The sequence below is a fragment of the Anticarsia gemmatalis genome, chromosome Z, assembly GCF_050436995.1.
Source record: "Anticarsia gemmatalis isolate Benzon Research Colony breed Stoneville strain chromosome Z, ilAntGemm2 primary, whole genome shotgun sequence".
In the NCBI taxonomy this organism is placed as follows: domain Eukaryota; kingdom Metazoa; phylum Arthropoda; class Insecta; order Lepidoptera; family Erebidae; genus Anticarsia; species Anticarsia gemmatalis.
This window is the reverse complement of record NC_134776.1, coordinates 4,045,017-4,066,199: the sequence shown is the minus strand read 5'-3', so window position 1 is coordinate 4,066,199 and position 21,183 is coordinate 4,045,017. Positions and strand designations below refer to the sequence as shown.

The following is a 21,183-nucleotide window of genomic DNA, read 5'->3' as shown; positions in this document are numbered from 1 at the left end:
TTACTAAACCGACCTTCTTCCAACAAGACTCGTAGCAACGTAGCGTCGTAGACCAACGAATTTTTCCGAGAAATTAATAGGCTCACTTTTATTTATCTAATTGCACAAATCTATATGACTTTATAAACATATTCATAAAAGGGAAGCAAGGATTTTTAAGTAAACGTTAACTTTGAAATTTCGGGAAAAGTAAGCGAAGTATCAAACTACGAGTGCACTCTGTGGCCAAACCAAATAGTTTACAAGTCACTATTTTCCATTCCGTTTTAAAGAAAACGACATAAATATAAATATTCTACTCATTAAAGCAGTACAAAATAAACTAATAATAATCTAGTTCACTATTATTTCCTGAACAAATAAACAAAAGGAACATATTCATAATGTAACATTTGTGACATCCACTGTTGAAAGGATTCGTTTTACAATAAACTTCATATGGCATTATTTTGAACTAGTATTCCACAAAAGCCTATTACTAGCTACTGAAAGTTATTGTATTTTACATTATTTGATTCATTAATGAAAATGTATTTATACTAGCAACAAATATATGTACGTGTATGATAATCTACTTACGTAGTCCAAACACGAATTCAATCTAGAACAATTTCATAATAATAGGAAACAGATAAAAAAATCCGTCTGAAAATGTTTATCTCGGAAATAGTCGAACGATCAAGGAAAAATTGAGAACGCGCGAGAATTTTGTCATTTAATAAACAGTTAAAGTATTCTTAAATAGGCATATTGGGCATTAAACCCATGAAATATTGATGAGATGTAATCCAAAACATTTTGTTGAATATAATGTTGATCGCGTGTCAACAACGTGGGATGGGGACAGTGATAAATAATTCAAGAGTGTATGAAAACAAATGGTCAGTCACAAGCCATGGCATGTGCTAGACCAACGCTTTACTACATGTGACCGCTATTTACACAAAACAATAATAATATTAAACTCCTCAGATTCAAATTGGGAGGAGAATGTATTCATATATGTGGGTTTGGAAAGTGGATAGTACGGACATGATCTAGTTTAGTGTCAAGTTTCAAACGGACATGAAACGGTGGTACGCATGCTAGCAGCCGTCAAGTTTACTGTACAAAGCTATTCAGTACTAACAACAGCAGCAAGGGATGGCAATGATAACCTGAGTTATTTTATTTACTGATGTTTCATAAATGCAATGACATTCTCGCCGTTCGTAGTTTTACATTAAAGCCTTACGAAGCTTTTAAAAACATTTCATCGCAAATTATGGACCCAAAAATAAATAACTTCTTTTTTAAATACACCGCCGTTGAAAGTCGAAATAAACAAAAATATGAATTCCAACATTACAGCAACAGAATTCACCTGATATTTAAGCTTTCGTAGGTAATGACGAGCAATGCTCTCCGACTGAGTGTCACGTGACACTACTAATCAATGTCGACACCTGTTAATTCTCAAGCGAGTGTCCGGTGTGGGTGCAATCCAAGCCGACACTCGACGCGGACACAGCTGGACACTCGACACCGCCGGCAGATGACGTCACCAGTGTTCATGACACTGAACCTTTTGTTTTTATTGGAAAGGCTGATATTGAGTTGTTTATTTCTTAAGCACGAGTACAAGACGAGGTTGTTCTTTAAAACATTCAAACGATGTTACTAAATTCTATTTGGTTTTATTTCTGGTTTTTACCTATAATTATAGGGCAGTTTTTTTATTTAAATACAAAATATTTTTGAAAAAAAGGATATCCGTTAAGTGCGACTCGGGAAAATGAAAAAGAGACGAATTATCGACGAATGGATAATCCTCTTAACCATTCGGAGTAAACCGGCGTGAAGTATCAAACAAAAAACATGATGATTATGACTTTTTCATACATTCCATTTTCAGAAAAATGGAATCGAAAATGCTCATACATTATTAAGGCCTGCAAAATACGCAAAATATAACAAACTAGCCGCACCAGTCTCACTCGCGTTTATAATATTCGCCTTTTGGATCTGCATATTTTCCCATTTTCTCGCACATAAAATTGTTATTATATAACAATAGTCGAATTATAATAACCCATAGTGTGCTATCTATATCACAACGTAATATTATTTAGTAGGACGATATTAACACCAAGAAGCAAGAATTGGCTGACCTCAGAGGGAAATGAGATTTTATTCAAAATTTGCATTTTTTCCATTAATTTTGTGGAAAATAACTATGAATGCTCTACTTGTCAAAATAAATACGTTACCACAATAAACCCATTTGAAACTCTCTTGAACGATTTCTTTTATTATGCTTATTTTCTATTCCATTAAAGTCTGGATCTATGTGGAAAATATATATTTAAACCCGAATTAACATTGCTTTTGGAACATTTGCAAACATATATTTTTGTAATAGGAATATATACAATTATACATTTGTAGAGGTATATTTGTTGGCGCAACCACTGTATCAGCAGCAGCCTACAAGTTCAGCAACCACAAACTTACAACGGACCCTAGACTAACATCCGCCCCCCGTTACCGCCCGCGGCTTACAAACGGCTTACCTATTTACCAATCAATCGATAATATGAACTCTGCGATTATAATTGCCGGAGAATCGACTTATCACTACATAGTATAAAACAAAGTCGCCCATTTTGTCTGTAGTCCCTTCGTATGCATAAAACTTTAAAACTACGCAACGGATTTTGATGCGGTTTTCACTAATAGAAAGAGTATTTTCTCCGACAGGTTTTTATATATAATTGAAATACATTGAAACTATATTAGCTGAGCTATAGCGATTTATGTCCAAGAAGTCAGAAAAAAAATCTAATTGAAGATTGCATTTGTGCGTGCGCCGCTTATACCGTTGGATACAAGTAAGAACAATGTATAGCAAAAACATTGGTCTTTATTAGTTCTACAAAAAAGTCCGCGATGACATATATCCAGCTTTTTTATTTAAGTCACAAAATCTACTTTTCTGTATTAAAAAAACATTTAATTCGTTGGGTGATGTTTAACTGGTAATATAACCAATAATACATATATCCTTATCAAAATAAGTAAGTTCATCATCACGAGCATTTAATTTAGATTATTTTTGCAGTTTACAGTGTGTTATTTAGACATATAGTTTAGGAGATATCACGATATTAGTATTGCGGCACGGTACGGGCCGGCCGCGGCGGCGGGGGCAGCGTCCCTATAACGGCCAAATATGTGAAACTGTATTATAAATAAGAACTCTGAACCATGTTTGTTGCAATAAATAATTTTGAATTTGAATTTTGATAATATTACTAGGTACAAACATTGTGTTTTATCACTTTCAAAAAAAAGCAAAACAACAAAAAACCCGCTAAATAAATTGATTAAAAAACATTTCTAAAAAACCCCGTATTTCAACCCTTCCATGGGATTTCACAACCCTTATTAATCAACAAGGGTTTGTTATTACAAAATCAAAACGTTGAATGGCTTTGTTTATATAAAATTATTATAAAACCGTGTTGACTGGAAGTACATAAATCCTCCATACTCCATACTAATATTATAAATGCAAAAGTAACTCTGTCTGTCTGTCTGCTACTCAATCACGCCTTAACTACCGAACCAATTTGCATGAAATTTGGTATGGAGATATTTTGATACCCGAGAAAGGACATAGGCTATATATCATCACGCTACGACCAAAAGGAGCAGAGTACCAGTAATTAATGTTACAAAAACGGGGAAAAATTTCACCCATTCTCCCTTATAGGACGCAAGCGAAGTTGCGCGGGTCAGCTAGTTGGTCTTATATAATCTCATTTTGTCACAACATTTAGGTTTTGTAATAATGTCATTATTCATATAAACAGAAATTAATCGCCAAATACGTTGCTAAGCGCAAAACCGGAAAACGGCGCGAGCAATCCGGAAATTTCCTTGTATATATTTACTCAAAGGTCAAGAAAATGGAGAGGAAAGGGGAAAATTACGACACGATTAAATCTTTTCCACACGAGCGGAACAGCGCGTGTTAGCTAGCTAATAATACCTACACTTACACGATTTTCTCACTATTACTCAAATATTGACTATTACAGGATCGCTAACTTAGAGGAAGTAATGTAATACACCCACAACTTTAGTTTGTAAATACAAGGCAAATTCAATTCAAAATAATTCACGAATCCGGCCTATATTGTTTACAAATCCGTATATTCGAGAAGCTTGTTGATATGAGCTAAAACAAATACCTGTTGCGTCTGTCGGTGACAGTCTACCACCCTCGCCAAAGTACTTGGACATAGTTTTAAAAGTTCGCTACTACAAAAACTCACGGAGAATTTTTCTCGCGTTTGAATATATCTCGAACGAAACTGTTTGGCAGAAGAGAAAAGTGAATGATGAACCGTTATTGATTGTCGTATCAAAAATACGTTCTTTACTAATCAAGACGGTAAACTATATTAGCGGAATTCCGACATGCTATAAGTATTCGTGCATACATCATATTGATTCAATCACAGATATTGTAGTCTAGCAATAGGTAACCGCTTTGCAACTATCTTTTAAGGAAAAAGTTATCAGAATCCAAAAGGCATTTCTGCAAGACAATAAAAATAAATGTTTGTATTATAATTGAAGCGTGCATTACTCAGTGACAGGAAGTAGCGTACATATCATCATGATCAGATGATAACGCTTATCTAGTACTTGTGTTTTAGTGATTTTGATAAACAGAATGCAGAATCTACTCAACGATTTGTTTATATTGATCGTTGAGCAGTTCGACCACAATTACGCGACTATTTAGTGTAAATTGTGGTTGAATAATAAAATACGAAACGGATTTAGAGTCGTTTGTACGTACAATAACATCGTCCATTTTAACAATTAATTATCTTGCCAGCATCTAACTGTCAATTACAAATATTAAAATAAATATACAGATGATTGTAATGTTGATTTGTAAACAAAATGTAGTGAGGCTGTCATTTTCCCGTCAAATTATCATCGTCTCACTACTTAAGAATGGCTCTCAACTTTTTGCAACCTAATCCGTGATAACATGAAAGTCCAATAAATACCGGCTGTGTGACGTCAATATATTCAAAATAATATTTTCTATTCAATAAACATTAAAAATAATATTGGCTGGCATTTTCGTCATTCATCTTTTAATATCAGGATCTCTTGAAGAAGAAGTACATTTAAGTGAAACCATTTTTCTTTAGCTACTTGTGAAGTTTCAGTACAGTACAGTCGGTTGCGACATTTGTTCAAAACTGGGAATGTCAAGTGTTACTGCTTCAGACAGCATCAATGTAATCCATGAGGTGTTACGAGGAAAAATGGCTAGTTACGTTACTATGGGATCGTTGAGACTCATGTTAACAGGCTACACTTGCATAAATATAAGTTTAGTGACTAAAGCCACAGTAGACTTAGCCTGTTTTGTGACTAAAGATTTTATTCAAAGCAGGAAGACATTATATTAGAATGAGTTTAAAATTAAGTAATGAGCACTTAAATTGCGCCTATACTAAACAATAACCACGGTTGGGTCACATTCCATCAAAATTTAAATAAGATTTTTTCAAAAGGGTACCTTAAACTGCTACAGGTACTGACATCTTAAAACAGTGCCTCATAGTAAGGCCGGGCGTTGCGTATGACATGATATGTTTCGTACAAATTATACACGTATCAGCCGTCCGTCGCACGGCGCCCACCCGTGAACAAGCATTATTCTCTATCCTACCATTGTTGATATTGTTATACACATACAGACAGACATTCTCATATTTTGGCAAAACAATACTTAGCATTTTTGTTTACTCATAAAGGACCATGCAAAACAACGTATGGGCAGTGTCCCATCCCATCAACAGACATGGGACAAGTTTCAATATCATTATTACGTCCCATGAAAAGTCAGTACCAATTTTTAGTTCGGAATTCGACGGAGTTTTTTTTTTAAAAAGACTTTTGACAAAAATAGAGTATTTTTATTTTAAAATAAAAAAATACATTTTAGACGATAATTACAAAAAGCAATTGTTCAACTAGACATTTTAATTATTAATAACACAAAAACAATTGTGCAAGTAGATACTTAATAACAACAGAACTATTATCCAGACAAAAATAACGTTATATTATTCATCTATTATAATAGTCGATAACATTCCCGCTGGTAGATTAAAGTCGATATGTCGACCTTTTCCCAACCATATAATTGATATTATATGGGCACAACTTCCAACCGTACGCACCCCTGTTAGGCATGTCACATGCCTAACAGGGGCGCGTACGGCAATGTGCAATACCACTGTTCAATAGCACGTCTGCCAGTTACACTTCGGTTTATTAATATGTAACAATAATAAACGCGCGATCTAACGTGTCGAGATTGTATTCATCCTCTAATTAACCAGACATTATCTTCTCGAATATTATACCTTGGCAAATCAGTTAGCTGGTTTTCTCGAAATATTTCAATATTATAAATTCCATTCCGAATATGTTCCGCACAGAAGGATTTTGCAAGTTTTATATGGTAGGTCCCCAAGGCGAATAAAATGATATCATCATCAGTCAGTTCTGGAAAGTCCTCAAGATGTGGCATGGTGGCAAGGAGGGAGGGTAAAGTACGTCTTACGGCTGTTCTCTCTCGAGTTTTTTTTAGTTAAATAGTACATTTTTAATTCAGTTCTTAATACTTAATAAACTGTATAAGTATAACATATTTTTTTTATTGCACGATAACCCCATATCCTACAGTGATGTCGCCATAGTAAAAAATAATCATAATGTCGAGATGTATTTAATGAGATATGTTTGGCATCTGTTGATAATATGGGACGATTTTTTGCATAGTCCTTTGACTTAGCTGCTGTTAGGTTACAAAGACTAGTTTTGTATAGACATCATTTTGATTTTCTAGTTCTAGAATGTATACAATGTATACCGATATTAGTATTTGATAGGCCTCATATTTAAAGTAACTTAAACAGTATTTTTCAAAGAATGAGGATTAAGTATAAAGGAAACTTTAAGGTCTTAATTACACTGGTCGACAAAATTTCAACTTTTTCTTGCCACAAAAGCTTTATTGATATTTTTTTACTTCAATTAGTAGTTGGTTTTTTTTATTAGTTTCCTCGAGCTGTCTGAGTCTGAGCGAGTGCAGAGGATATTTAATAGACTTAATTTTTTTAACCCATTACTGTCCCACTGCTGGGCAAGGGTCCCAAACGAGGGAGGGGTTAGGCATTGAGTCCACCACGCTGGCTATGTGCGGGTTAGGGACTTTGCAGACTTTAGGATTACGTATTTTTTCATTGCGTATGGTCCATGATTTATCATCAAATAATCAATAATGAAAATAACAGAGAGCAATTGCAATGTCTGCTCGCGCCATTAACTCAAAATATTTTGTAAATCATTGCTATTTCACTAAAACCCTTTCAGTTTAAATATTGGCAACCAATTCATCTGCCTTTCCAATCATTATAAACCACATACATACATCATTAATTTTGATGCTTTAACGCTTTTAATTATCAACAATGGTATTTAATGACATGATCGTTACACATATTTAAAATATGACAACAATGGGAACACAAAGGTTTGCGGTGCTACGAAATACAAGTTGATATAGCGCGGCGGTCAAAATAACGAGATCTCGGCTTAAAATAAATACATGTTATTTTACGTATTATTGACAAGAGATAGGACAGAGCAACGAGTAATGGAGTGTAAAACACAGTGGAACATATCAAAACTTCATGTAGGTAAGCATTTTGATGGTAAACAACCACGGAAAGCAATAGCAGTGTAAACTGTCGTCGATTAACTCAATACTATTGTCGTCTGGAAACAGTCGGTGCATCGCTTACATGACCGGCAACAACGTACGTATCTACTTGAACTATAGAAACATACGCACTCACCGTCGACAGAGTTGAAAAGGGATTTTAAAGGGAAACAACCAATTTTCATTTCGATTCGAACGATTAAATCGGTATGCTTTTCACAAACCGGTCAAATTGCCACTTGTTACTGATGGAATAATCTTTGTTGGCGTGGATAATGGATATAAACTAAATGTAATACAGTAAGTAAGAAAACAAAAAGGAAGCCGAGAGACAAAACACAAAGCAAATGACAAAACAAAACTGATTTGATTGTGTGTTATTTAAAAGTCTAATTTGACACGTGTAATATGAAACAATAAATAAAAATTTTGAACAACATAATAGTGGTCATGAATACATTATAGGCTACGACAGGTTATAATAAGAAAAATATTTAGAGGATAAGTACGAATCGCCAAAATTACTATTTTAAACGTTACCATATCCCATCTACATTATCGTTAAAAAATTAATTGAAGAACCAATGACAATGTTTTATTTTTGAAACTGTACAGAAGCTAATGAGCTAAACAACATGATGGGGGTGTTCATGGGTCGTGGCTAGTTGGCGAGTACCTGACATGTCGGAAGCGCGTCATGATCGACGCCAGCCGCGGTCGCCGCTCCCGGCGGCCTTACCTGCAAACAGATCAAGTGCTCACACCTATAACCTTACAACACAATCGTCGCAACGCATTCTGGCACACGATTTGTTACTTTATGTATACAATTCGCTACGGCAAAGTCCGTAAATCACGAAAAGTGAACGACTTTTTTCATTTTAGAGTTACTTCACACTGGTCTTTCAACGTAGACATGTCATGTCTGCTGCGTGTGTGCAACGGACACCTGTGTTATAAGTGAGAATGTGTGAATAAACCCTTAAGATTTGTAGAAAGAACTCTAAAAATTTTATACTTAACACACTTTCCTTTCTTTCTTTCACTGGTGAAACACATAAGTTGTTGACTAAGAACACAACACAATTATTTTCTGCACTAAATTCTTTGGATTCTGGCGCAATTTTACTTATGTATACTAGACTATTACAGTATACTAATTTAATATTAGCTTTAATAGTAACCAAATACATAAGTGGTTTTCAAAATTATTAATGTATTTGGCTACTATTCTACTAGATGTTGCTCGCGCATTTCGATAATCCCTTTGGTTAGGCTTAAGAGTAATTGGGTTGGTAATAACGTTACATAATCCTAAGTTAGTTTATGGTCGAAAAGCCGCTTTAGTACCCTTAAATATAGCATGTAAACCTAATAAAACCTTTGTAACAATGCATTGTAGATCTTCAAACCAAAGGGAATTAAGAATTAGTGCGTTAATAACACTTAATTAAGAGACTTAAATACCTAAAATAAAGAATATATTTTTTTTTTAAACTTAATCAACTTTTGTAAGTTTGTTAAATCCATAACGTTTCTTAAGTCTTAAGAATAAGGGTGCAGACAAACTTTTCGTAGTCTATCACGTCACATTACATCTATGGTTACGAAAGTTTCAGGCTGTGTACACGAGTGAATGATATACCAGATTTATTAAATTTTTAAAGCAGTTTTACCAGAAAGCTGTTATGACTTTGCCCAATCGGAGAACATTTTCAGCACATTTCCGTTCACAATATTTTTTTAAACCCATGTCTGTCCCACTGCTGGGCAAAGTTCTCCTTCCAAATTATAAAAGGGTAAGGCCTTGAGTGTACACGCTGAGTGCGGGGTGAATACTTCGAATTAAGAAATGTATTAAGAACTTTTAGGTATGCCATGTTTAATCACGATGTTTTCCTTCACCGATAGAACAAGGATAATTATTTAAAATACACATATAACTTTGACAAGTCATAGGTGAGTTGCCTCGGATTCAAACGGTCGACCAGTTGCGTGGACGTTCGGCTATCGCTGCTTATCAATAGATTTACTGTAACAAATATCTAATGAAAATTTTGATGCTGGAAATATCATGACAGTTTTAAGACACGGTCATCAAGACTGCGGCGTCATCTCAAACGGCAAGCGTACGACTAATTATATGAACGAAAAGAATATCAATACAGTTTTATCGTATGATCAGTTTAAATATAAACATTTTCTTTGAGCACTGTAATGAAATATGAAGCAATTGCATCGCATTGAATGCTTGTTGTATCGTTAGCCAATTAGAACGCAACATCTATAGGTTACATCAAATATGCAACTTGACTATAGCATGGAACCTGCGAGGCTTCGTAAATAGGTACATACAATACAAAAACTTAGATAATCTACAAGTCTTGTTTTTAATTTATTCCTGGCATTAAGATTTATTAACCACTTTACCGAAATGAATTCTGCAGCTTCGGTTCAAAACAACCCTCTGGCCGAATCTTAAAACTTGTGGATCTCCTTAAATGAAGGTACCACAAAACAACATAAAAACTTCAATCAATCAACCTAGCCTTCCTACCCACTATGTTGGAGTCGGCATCCAGTCTCACCGGATGCAGCTTTATACCAGTACTAGCTGACCCGCGCAACTTCGCTTGCGTAACCTAAGAGAATGGGTCAAAAATTTCCCCGTTTTTGTAACATTTTTCATTGCTACTCCGCTCCTAATGACTGTAGCGTGATGTTATATAGCGTATAGCCTTCCTCGATAAATGGGCTATCTAACACTGCAAGAATTTTTCAAATCGGACCAGTAGTTCCTGAGATTAACGCGTTCAAACAAACAAACAAACAAACAATCAAACAAACTCTTCAGCTTTATTATATTAGTATAGATATTAGATCGAGCGACTGCCTATCGGACCTCCACAACCCAGCTGGATTATAATACGATACCCAAGGATTAGGCAGGTTGTCAGACTTTAAAGCTACTAACTACTGGTGACTAACATAGAAATTTATTGCATCAAATTTCTTGCTGATCTAAGAGGTACGGAATAACGACAGAGAAACCATACTGTCAACTTCGAGGAGTTCTGCTTAGTGCTTAGAGAACGGAAACTGGGTGCGAACGTGTGATGCTAATAGAAATATAGGTCGTGTGTTAATTTAACCTATTCGTTAGAATTACAGGAAATCAAGCGTATGAAGTAATTAATTTAGGTTTATACAGGTTTCGCAAATGAAGTTGAATGAAATAGAATTTAAAGCACGCCCTACTACTTTGGCGTAATTTTGAAGACCAAAGCCTTTTTTTTTTACAAGATTTTTCTATTCAGCGGCTGTTAGGTTTAAGTTAGGGGAGGTTTTACCCCCGGTTTCTGAGTTACATTAAGCGGTAGTTTATCCATTCAATAGCGTTTAAACTCATATAAAAAATGCTATTGAATAGATAAACTACCGCTAAATGTACTCAGAAACCGGGGGTTATTCAGCGCCTGTATTGTATCTTCTATTTCTACAGTTTGTTACTATAACGCCAAAAATATGCGATTTCTATATTTTTGACCGTGCTTATGCGCTACGCTCATTCGTAATAGAACAAAGATGTCTAAGTATAACCTATGGCGTACTATGGAATCTAAGTAACTGTGAGTATGAAAGGCCTTTATAGAAACGTAATTAACATTTAAAAATACTTCGATGTTTATGTAAAACCAAGTTTTTATGAGTTGCTTTATTTCCTTAAATGATTAATTTATTTTTTGAATTCACTAGTTACAGTAAAACGAATATTCAACATTTAAATTAATTGGGTTTTTTTTATAAATTCCAAGAAACGACATGATGAGGTAATAATACCTAATATGTAAATGATATAGACCATTTCTATTGTTAAATAATATAACTATATTAAATTAAAACTTGAGTGTCAGTCTGATTTTTATGTAACCACAGCGAATATTCGGTGTACTTACATTATATCTCAATGATAATTTAACCTCGTCTATCTGAAAATTCATTAGATGCGCGCCCTATTATTCTATAGGTGTCGGAATGAAATAATCGAATATTTATTTTTCGTAAATTAAATCTTACTATATTGATTTATATCAAGATACTTCACTCTCTTACAGGATCTTTACATTTAATATCTAATAGAATACGGGAATTAACTCTAACACGAATTTTACCTTGGAGTGTCTAAAGTTTCGGCGCAGGTTACACTCGCCTTGGTAGAGCCAGCCTGCGCCTGTTCATAATTATTAAATATGTAATAGAATTCGAAAAATTTGTAATTGTATATTTAATTTTTTCTTGAGATTTTTAATATCTCTTAACCAAAACTCGAAATAAAGCATAAACCTGAATTTTGACCATAAATCTGAACGCGGACAACATTGTACTTCAATATCAATTGGAAAACAGGGGACTGATTAGTTTCAATGCAAGAGCGCGCATAATCCTCTTTCAGATCATCACTAAACAATATTATGAAGGGCACCTACCTGAATTTCATTAGGAGTAAATGCCTAACTCTGCTAATGGCTAATCCGTTTGATGGTAACATGCGCGACATGACGTTCGTTAACGAGCGATTATACTCGTTAAAATCTCGCGGGAATACAAAACTGCAGGCACCGGTCTCCCAAGTATTGATTGGTCGTAGAGCCTTCCGTCTACCACCTCCGCTACGACCGATGCAACTGAACAGACAACATTATTGTGCATCGATCAACCATTCATAAATGATGAACCGATCGATGCCCGTAAATAGATGACTACAAAACAACCTGTCAATATTAAATTTGTACTTAACTTTATGCTATTAATAGGAATGACCTGGTTGTGATTGACCTGCAATTTTGCTTCAAGAGAACAATTTAGTCGGTATATAAAGAATGTCCATAAAACTAGTTTCTGACTATCATGATACGTGTTTCAAGTCGAGTCCGAATCTGTATGTTTTCATTCAGTGGTGGTATATAATTTGTAAATTTAAATAAAATAAAATATGTATGGACTTAATTTGCGATTTCGAAATTCATTAATAAGTCATTGCTTATGTCATCGGGAAAACCGGGAACAATATGAAAGATACTACAAACATCAACATGTAAGTCACTTCGAAATCTTCTTATCAAGAAAGGCGAACGACCTTCTCCATAGTTTGAAGAGTGCAACTACAAACTTTTTTAATATTCTAAAGGGGGCTCTCGTATGTGACCTCTCTCGAACATTTGAACAGTACGTCATCGATGAAAACAAACCTATTTCTTTCATAGATAGGTATTTTATAAAGAAATAAAGGTCATTTATCTCAGTTGTGTAGACTACATTAAAATACATTACATATCATTGTATATTTTTAACGAAACACACGAGAAGACACGCTACCAACTTGTATTGTGAATTAAAATCATTTAAAAACTACAAACAAGGTTAGAAAGAAAAAAATACTTGCAAATAGTAACGTTCTCTTCACTTCTGAGATTACTTATCAATCTTGTGTTTAAAATAAGTCAAACGGAAAACGCAGTCGACGGAATTCACGACGACCAGAAAACTCGCATAATTAATTTAAGTACATTGTAACACAATGAGGAACTATGATCTCGCTCAAAAACTATTTCAGTAATAAAGCTCCGGCTTAGATCACTAAAACCGGAATCGACCTGATATGATCATGACCTCTCCGAAACCCGAACCTAGCAATATTTATTTGGCTATTTGTCAAATCAGCTACTCTACATCGGACTTCGAAAACGCTTTACCGTAGAAGTAGGAATATGTGACGTCACAAACAAGAACTTTAATTTGGGTTAAATGAGTGATTTAATTGATTTAGTATTTTTTTATTGTTTAGAATTAAATATTATGAATTATTATAAACATATTTGCGGAAATCAAGAACATGCTCGAGCGCAAAGGCATCGTGATGACTATTTTAACCATTAGGCTAGGACGCCTATAGTTGCAATAGTGACGTTTGCCAGTTTTAGGCGTTACTTATACTCATATAGACAGAAACACATTTTATAGTCCAACATTCTCTATAGATAGTGACGCAGAGTCCTAAGATTCTTACAAATTGTTTATCTTTAGATAGGTTTATTATTTACCAACCGAGGACTGTATGCCGTATTAAACTGTATTTATCCGTATCTAGGCAGACGGCTATCTGCAATTTACCACTATGCGATTAGAATTCAAGCGTATTTATGTTTTTGCAACCACTTATTTAAATCTAGGCCATAATTATGCCGTTGTCTTTTTGTTACAGAATAAATACTGTACAATGGGCGAAAAATTATCAAAATTTAAGGTTCGGTTTATAAAACTAATTCACATTTATCACTGGAATATAATATTTAAAACAGCAATAGATAAGCTTTCGGAATTATGCTTAGGTCGAAACCGACATGTACTCTCTCCTAACAACTTCCGTGACTGGATTGTTTTGTACAATTGATCTATTTACATATAATATTTTTAATATCTTGAACATATATTAGAACCGTTTTATAATAAACATTACCAAATACTAAAACAGAAAAAGCCAAATGATTTTTTTCCCAATTTAGTAATCGAACCCCAGAAACTCTATCGAATAAAATAAGAAAATCACCTTGGATCATCAAAGTAATTAGCGCCACCAATATACGATAGTAGACCGAAATATTACTATATGGCAGACATTAATTAATCGCCTCTATCGGAGCCGGAGTAATCGTTCAATATAAGAAAAGTAAACTCATTACATACCGAGAGCGAAGCTATTTTAGATAGCTACTAAAAAACGTAATCTAACGGCTGAAGAGCGAAGTGATACGATCAAAGTGACGTCACGAAATGTGCCGCCATCTCTCGATAGCAACGGCTATGTTTTTCGACAGATCCACCTTTGGACCAAACAGCGATGACGTCAAGACATATGGCACTCCCCGGGCCCGTGCGACTGTCTGACACGTCATGTATTCAAATCAGTTAGTTTCGGCTAGTGATAACACCATATCTATTTACATTCATACATGTTGTGTATGTGACGTAGGTGTTACGTATGCAAATGCTCTGACAGACGGAATTAGTCATAGAATTTCGTAAAAAAATATTGTTTGTGTGTAGAGGCCCGTAGTGAAAGGGTTACCGCGAGGAACTTGTACCCAAAGTGGCCGAGGTCAAGTTCAAGATGGGTGGCCTTAAATAAAAGAATATTCTACGGCGTGCCTCGTGCCAATTCTGGATGTCATGCATATTAATTACCAACATTTAAAAGAATTGGTGCCTTCAAATACGCAGACTACTCATTTAATGTAACCCACATCAGTGGGTTACATTACAGTTAATTAATTTATTAAAACAATTAATAAAAACCAACTATGAACATCGTAAGTCTGAAGTTAGTATGCAATCGCTCCGTGATACCTCTGACACTAAGCCTAATCCGGTTAGTTTCGATCTCGATAGCGACTTTTGTGAAATAACAAATTGATTGGCGTGCCTAGGTTGAAAAACGTGTAATATTTTATAGTGCTCTTTTAGATATGAAGGAAGAAGTGAGGATTATTTTAAGTGGTTCATGTGGATAGGTGCATTTAAGGTAAACAATGAAAAAAATACAAAGACCGTCCAATATTTAGAGGCAGTGGCGACTACAAGTTATTTTACTAACCCATTTTCCAGACTTAGAAGCACAGGTCCCGTTTCAGAACGAGATAAATTAGACCTTAAGTCTTTGCGAGGACCACTTCCACCGGACATTTGCGAGAGACTTTGGAATTCGGAAGATTAGATCACAATTATTGGAGAACTGTCTCAAATATGCAAAGCTGTTGCGATATTTTCCTTCACAATCAATTAACAGATCTGGGGGCACGGAAGTGCCCCCGCAAGTCGAGCAAAAAAAAGCGGCACGGCCGTACCATCCTTTTCTCGAAGCAATTCGGGCTATTTTCGACCCCCTATAATGTCGTTGTGGATAAAACAAGAAGCCTGAATTTTCAGCAACTAATTATTCATTGTATAAACACGGTATATTTAAAATTTCAGTCAATTTGAACCAGTAGTTTAAGAATGACAACTTGTTAAAATTTTGAATTTTGTCACTCACTGATTCACTGACTCACTGACTCACCGATCATCAAAAGTCTAAGGTACTTCTAGCAGACTTAGAAGCTTCAAATTTAGAATACAAATAGGGTTTAGTGTCTTAATCATGGGAAAAATCCAATATTTTCTAATTTCAGTCCAGTTTTCTAAATACACTAACTGCAACATTAACTTTGTAATCCCATATAAATGTATAAGATTACAAGATTACATTTGCAGTTAAGAATAATTACTACTGTAGAAAATAATAAATAATATGTGTAGATAGGTACATACTATACGAGGCATAACGGGAGGGGATATAGGGTGGGTAAGGGTGTTTAGCCCATGAAAATGAAAAACATTCCCATAGGAAAATATGTTGAATTATAAGAAAAAACGTCTTTCCATACAAATTGGACTTATGTTTGTTCTACAAAAAGAAGTGAGATGCCACCAAAAACATTCTGTAAAAACCTCAAGTCTCGCAGCTCAGTCTTTCTGGCGTAAAAAGTGGTGAGATCTATATAATACCAAGTCGATTAATCTATTTCGTCTCTACTTAAAGGACCTTCTGTCTTAAGTTATTACATAAGTTATTATCATGCCAATATTAAAAATATTTTACGTTTAAAACAAATAGATCGACTTGGTCATCGCATGAAAACACAAATTCGCCATAAAAATTTCAGGAGCATTAACTTCTCGTCGTGCTGTGTAGTGTAATACATACAAATCATGCGATGGCCAGGGCGGTCTATTTGTTTTAAACGTAAAATATTTTTAATATTGGCATGATAATAACTTATGTAATAACTTAAGACAGAAGGTCCTTTAAGTAGAGACGAAATAGATTAATCGACTTGGTATTATATAGATCTCACCACTTTTTACGCCAGAAAGACTGAGCTGCGAGACTTGAGGTTTTTACAGAATGTTTTTGGTGGCATGATTTTCTCACGATTACACAAAGTTTTCCAAGTCACATATGACTACTTCTGAAACCCTTTAACCCTCGAGAACACCTAGTTTGGTAAAACCATTCGACAATCACTGCACAGTGCACACGAATAGGTACATATAATTATTTACTGTAGCTTAAGTATATTACTCGCGGTTTGTTTCGGTAGACGGTTGGTGTCAAACTGTAGTTAGTAGGTATGCAGATCGCGGGACTTTTGAATAACAATGGACTACATTGATAGCGTTCAAGAAAACATTGTGATTGCAAAGGTTCGGACCAGGAACACTTATATAAAAAACAAGTTTCAATATAAAAATTAGCCTATACCTATATTTACTGGTGTGTGATTTGAACCGACTCTAGGAGTTATCTGTAAAAAACATACAATTTTAATGTTTTGTAAGTAGCAATAAATACTATTTGCTTTATCGGCGAAGGATACCTTGCATACCTGGGAGTTCTTTGAAACAGAACTTGCGGGAATGCAACGTCTCAAGTTCACACCTGGTCAGCGTGGTACACTCGGGTCTAGCTCGTCTCTCAAAAAGGTAGAACACCTTCATACCACCCGTGATACAATTTGCAACATGTGCATCGAAACACAGTCAACTGCAGGTGAACAATATATCTAGAATTTGTATGTTACAGTGTAACTAGTTAGGCAGTCAAACCTTTAATGACAACTAGTTGCATTTAGCGGTCGATTGCAAATTTTAAACGAAAAAAAATAGTAATAAACTGATTTTTTCTCGAAATAAAGAAACTTGGATCCTTAAAAGACCTTCAGCGCTGGTTAGTTACGAATCCCAGACTGTATGACGTGGACCGTATTGGTTGCATTCTGAGATAAAAAACCGCCTAGTGATACCATATAAATAGGTAGATAAGTGAAGATAACGCCCGAATATTTGTAATAAATAGGTAATACAAACAAGTTGTTATTGTGTCTGGAGACTTTTATCTGCTTTTGGTTTTTTAACTAATCTATGTAGGTATATTGCATTCATAAAACAGTTCCGTATTTATCTGACTTAGTTACAGACGCACGCGGTAAAACCCATGGGGATATTTAGAAGACATTTTAAAGATATCCAAATAAATATTCGTATTTTTGGCCATCTCCAGAATGTAATTGACGTGATATATTGTATAAATCGTGAAGTCAATTCCTCCAAAACAACGAACATTCGTAACGGATAAATTGTTTCGGTCTTAGCTAAAGTTGTTTCTCATAATATTAGTATCAAATATTTTAAAATGTACAAAGAATAAATTCTGTTTGATGCTCATCCATTTCGCAGTAAACAAACATCAGGTAAAGTTATTCCGGTTACGATATTAAAAGCATAAAACGAATAACATCAATTAAAATTATGATAATTATAGTAAAAAACGTTGTTATAAACTTATTTTTTAAGGATAAGATGCGAGCTTTACCTCGTAGATTACTCAAGAAACTACTAAGCACTGGCTAGCTAAATTGTACATTTATTTATCACAGACTATTTTATAATATTATGCAAAGAAAATACTGAGTTATTTAACAAATTTAACAATAGCCAACGTATTTATTAATGAATTACTTGGACTGAAAAACAGACGCGTCGTTAAGATACCGTAGACCTTGAAGATTTTGGTAAAAACAAAATTATATCACCATACCAACATCGCGGATACACATGTATCAATGTAACCTTCAAGATTAAATTATTTATATTATAACATCACGCTAGTAGTAAGTGTTAGACAGGAGCGTTTAGCATACGTGACATATGTGTATTTATGCGGTCATTCATTCATTATATTGGTTTCATATAAAATAATGTTCAGTTGACGATAGCGTTGCCACAGCCAGGCTGATCATTTCCGGGACATTTCGGGGGCCACGAACAGAATCAGAATTTTGGTCTCCGGTCCGAAACTACACTAAGCAGGAATGACCATAAAAAAAACATCGTAGAATCGTAGCTTATTAAAAACATGTATTTTTTTAATTCCGGGACAGCACACTAAAATTACGGGACACTGGACAACGTGCCAAATTTCGAGAAAAGCCCGGAAAACCCAGCCATCTTGCAACCCTAATTAACAAACGCCTAATGAACCACACGTTTAATCGTCTTCTTTCTTATGTCCGTGACATCGTCGACTTGGGAAGATTTCTTATACGAATGAAGGATGATGAACTGATGAATTTCACCCTGAGAAACCAGTTTTCACTACAAATCGTGGCCAGAATAAATAGACTGGTAATGGGATTGTGGTTTGAGTGCGGTTTGGCGATGTTTACGGGGAGCCTGAATTCTTCAGTTGCTTTCTTGGTTCGATTAGCGTTTTCAAGAAAAACTATCTACACAAAAGAAATGGGTGTCATGACAATTATGTACATATGCACAGAGAAGTTTTGTGAGCAATGTATCCAGAACTAAGTATGAACGAATAAAAATCAAGTAACTAACAAGAATATGACAAAATACAAATGATCAAGAATGTAGAAAGTTAAGAATCTATGGATGTGATAACTTTCTTAAAATTTTTCGATAGGCAGAACAAGGACATAAAAATCTGGGAAAATTGGGCGACCTGACAGCAAAAATATCTTGCATAGCAACTCTGGTACGAACATAAATATTTACAAGGTACAAGGGCTTACGACACTATAAACTCACACAAGATGTACAAATTAATACCAGGCTAAGAGTCACAGGATATCAACAGCATATTTTAAGAAGTTTTCATATATTTTTCACATGTAGTTTACGCGGGAGAGACTACCCTACGCTGTCTGCGGTCTTGGATTGAAAGACCACATCCTTATTCTCATAAAAGTCACGATTTGCGTTAAACAGTACAATTGACAGAACTTTTTAGTGTTTAATTGAGATAAAAATTATACCAAAAATGCCAAACAGTGTGTTGATGTGCCTACCCTACTTGAAGTGCCTCTGCAAGGTAGAGGACCTAATGACGTGTGGAAGTAATTTGTTTTTAATTTAGTTTCAAATAAACTGGTATTCGGAAATAATTTGAAGTAAAGCAAGGACTGGAAGTGGACACCATATGACACAGCAATGTCGAGACATGACTTCAACGCAGATAATGCCACGATGTAGTGACATTTGTGGGCCCATCACACTAATGAGATCTTTGGAAGATGGGTAGGTCTTTGCCCAGCAGAGGTTGAGATTATCAAGAAGTACAATAGACCAGAATTAGGTTCAAAATTAATGCTAAGAAAATGCTGGCCTTTACCCACGAGGGGCGCTCAATGCAGTTATATCTTAAAATCTGATTACACAGATTATGAACATGTTTTATAAATGTTGACCAATAACACTTAGCACTGGTCACAGTTTAAGTCAAACTAACTAATAAGGATATTGTATAAAAATAGTACAGATATCAATGCATCCAGTAATCAACAGGAAATTTAAGATGCAAATAGCAGTCAAAGATAACAGGCAAAGTACTAGTTATTCTGCTTCTATTGTACAGTAGCAATATTGTCATTAAATAAATACATATTTTATTTGTCATTATTTTACTGATATTAAAATGGTAGACAAGTAATATTTAATAATTTCAGAATATAGTGCACATAGGATTTTGTACAGCTGTATCAGTATAATTTTATAATCTAGCATTTTTAAGCATCTGTCCACCTCCAAAAGAAAATAGTATTATTATGATTTTGTATTTACAAGATATTCAATTTAAATAAAATACATAATATATATATATGTTATAAACAATTATCTTTAGTCTCTGCCTACCCCTACAGGAAGAAGGTTTGCTAATTAGGTATGTATGTGTGTATTTTAACAGAACATTGATTAACATTATGTGGTTCTGAACACCATCATCACAAATTATAATTTATAATATTATCATCCGAACGTAGCCTAGAATGATTAAATTGAATGAGCTATACTACTTAATAAACTCAATTACAAGTTAATTCTTTTGGTGACTGACATGATTTGTTTCACATTGAGACAATTTATGGACTAGCTCATACAATCAACAATGTACAAAACAAATATTTAAACTTTTTGCAAACTTATACTCAATTTAATTGTTGATTGAAGTTTTGAACTGTGAAATATTTTAAGTAACTTGCAAATAAATTTATGTTATTGGTCTGAAACTATTAGTATACTTCTAAACAATACTTTATTACATAGAAAATATGTGTCTACAGCTCCAAACAAATACTTTAACCTTGAATGTTTTGGTTACATGAGTTTTGAGGGTTAACTTTTAATTGATGTTTAAACAACTTTCAAACTTATTAGAAGTAACTTGTAGAGCAGCCTTTTGCATGATTATAATTTATTCTCAAAATGGA

The 21,183-nt window shown here is 34.5% G+C and overlaps 1 protein-coding gene across 2 annotated transcripts in view; it reads right to left on the bottom strand.

Annotated features, from left to right (window-relative positions):
- cyc (basic helix-loop-helix ARNT-like protein cyc) overlaps window positions 1-21,183 on the bottom strand; it is an 81,938-nt gene that overhangs the window by 60,317 nt on the left and 438 nt on the right. Inside the window, exon 2 of one of the 2 annotated variants that reach the window (XM_076135428.1) lies at window positions 8,481-8,543. The exons of the other annotated variant lie outside the window; for it this stretch is intronic. Coding sequence (XP_075991543.1) covers window positions 8,481-8,503 — 23 coding nt within the window. The 5' untranslated portion in view covers window positions 8,504-8,543. The remainder of the gene's footprint in view (window positions 1-8,480; window positions 8,544-21,183) is intronic. 2 annotated transcript variants of the gene reach the window in all.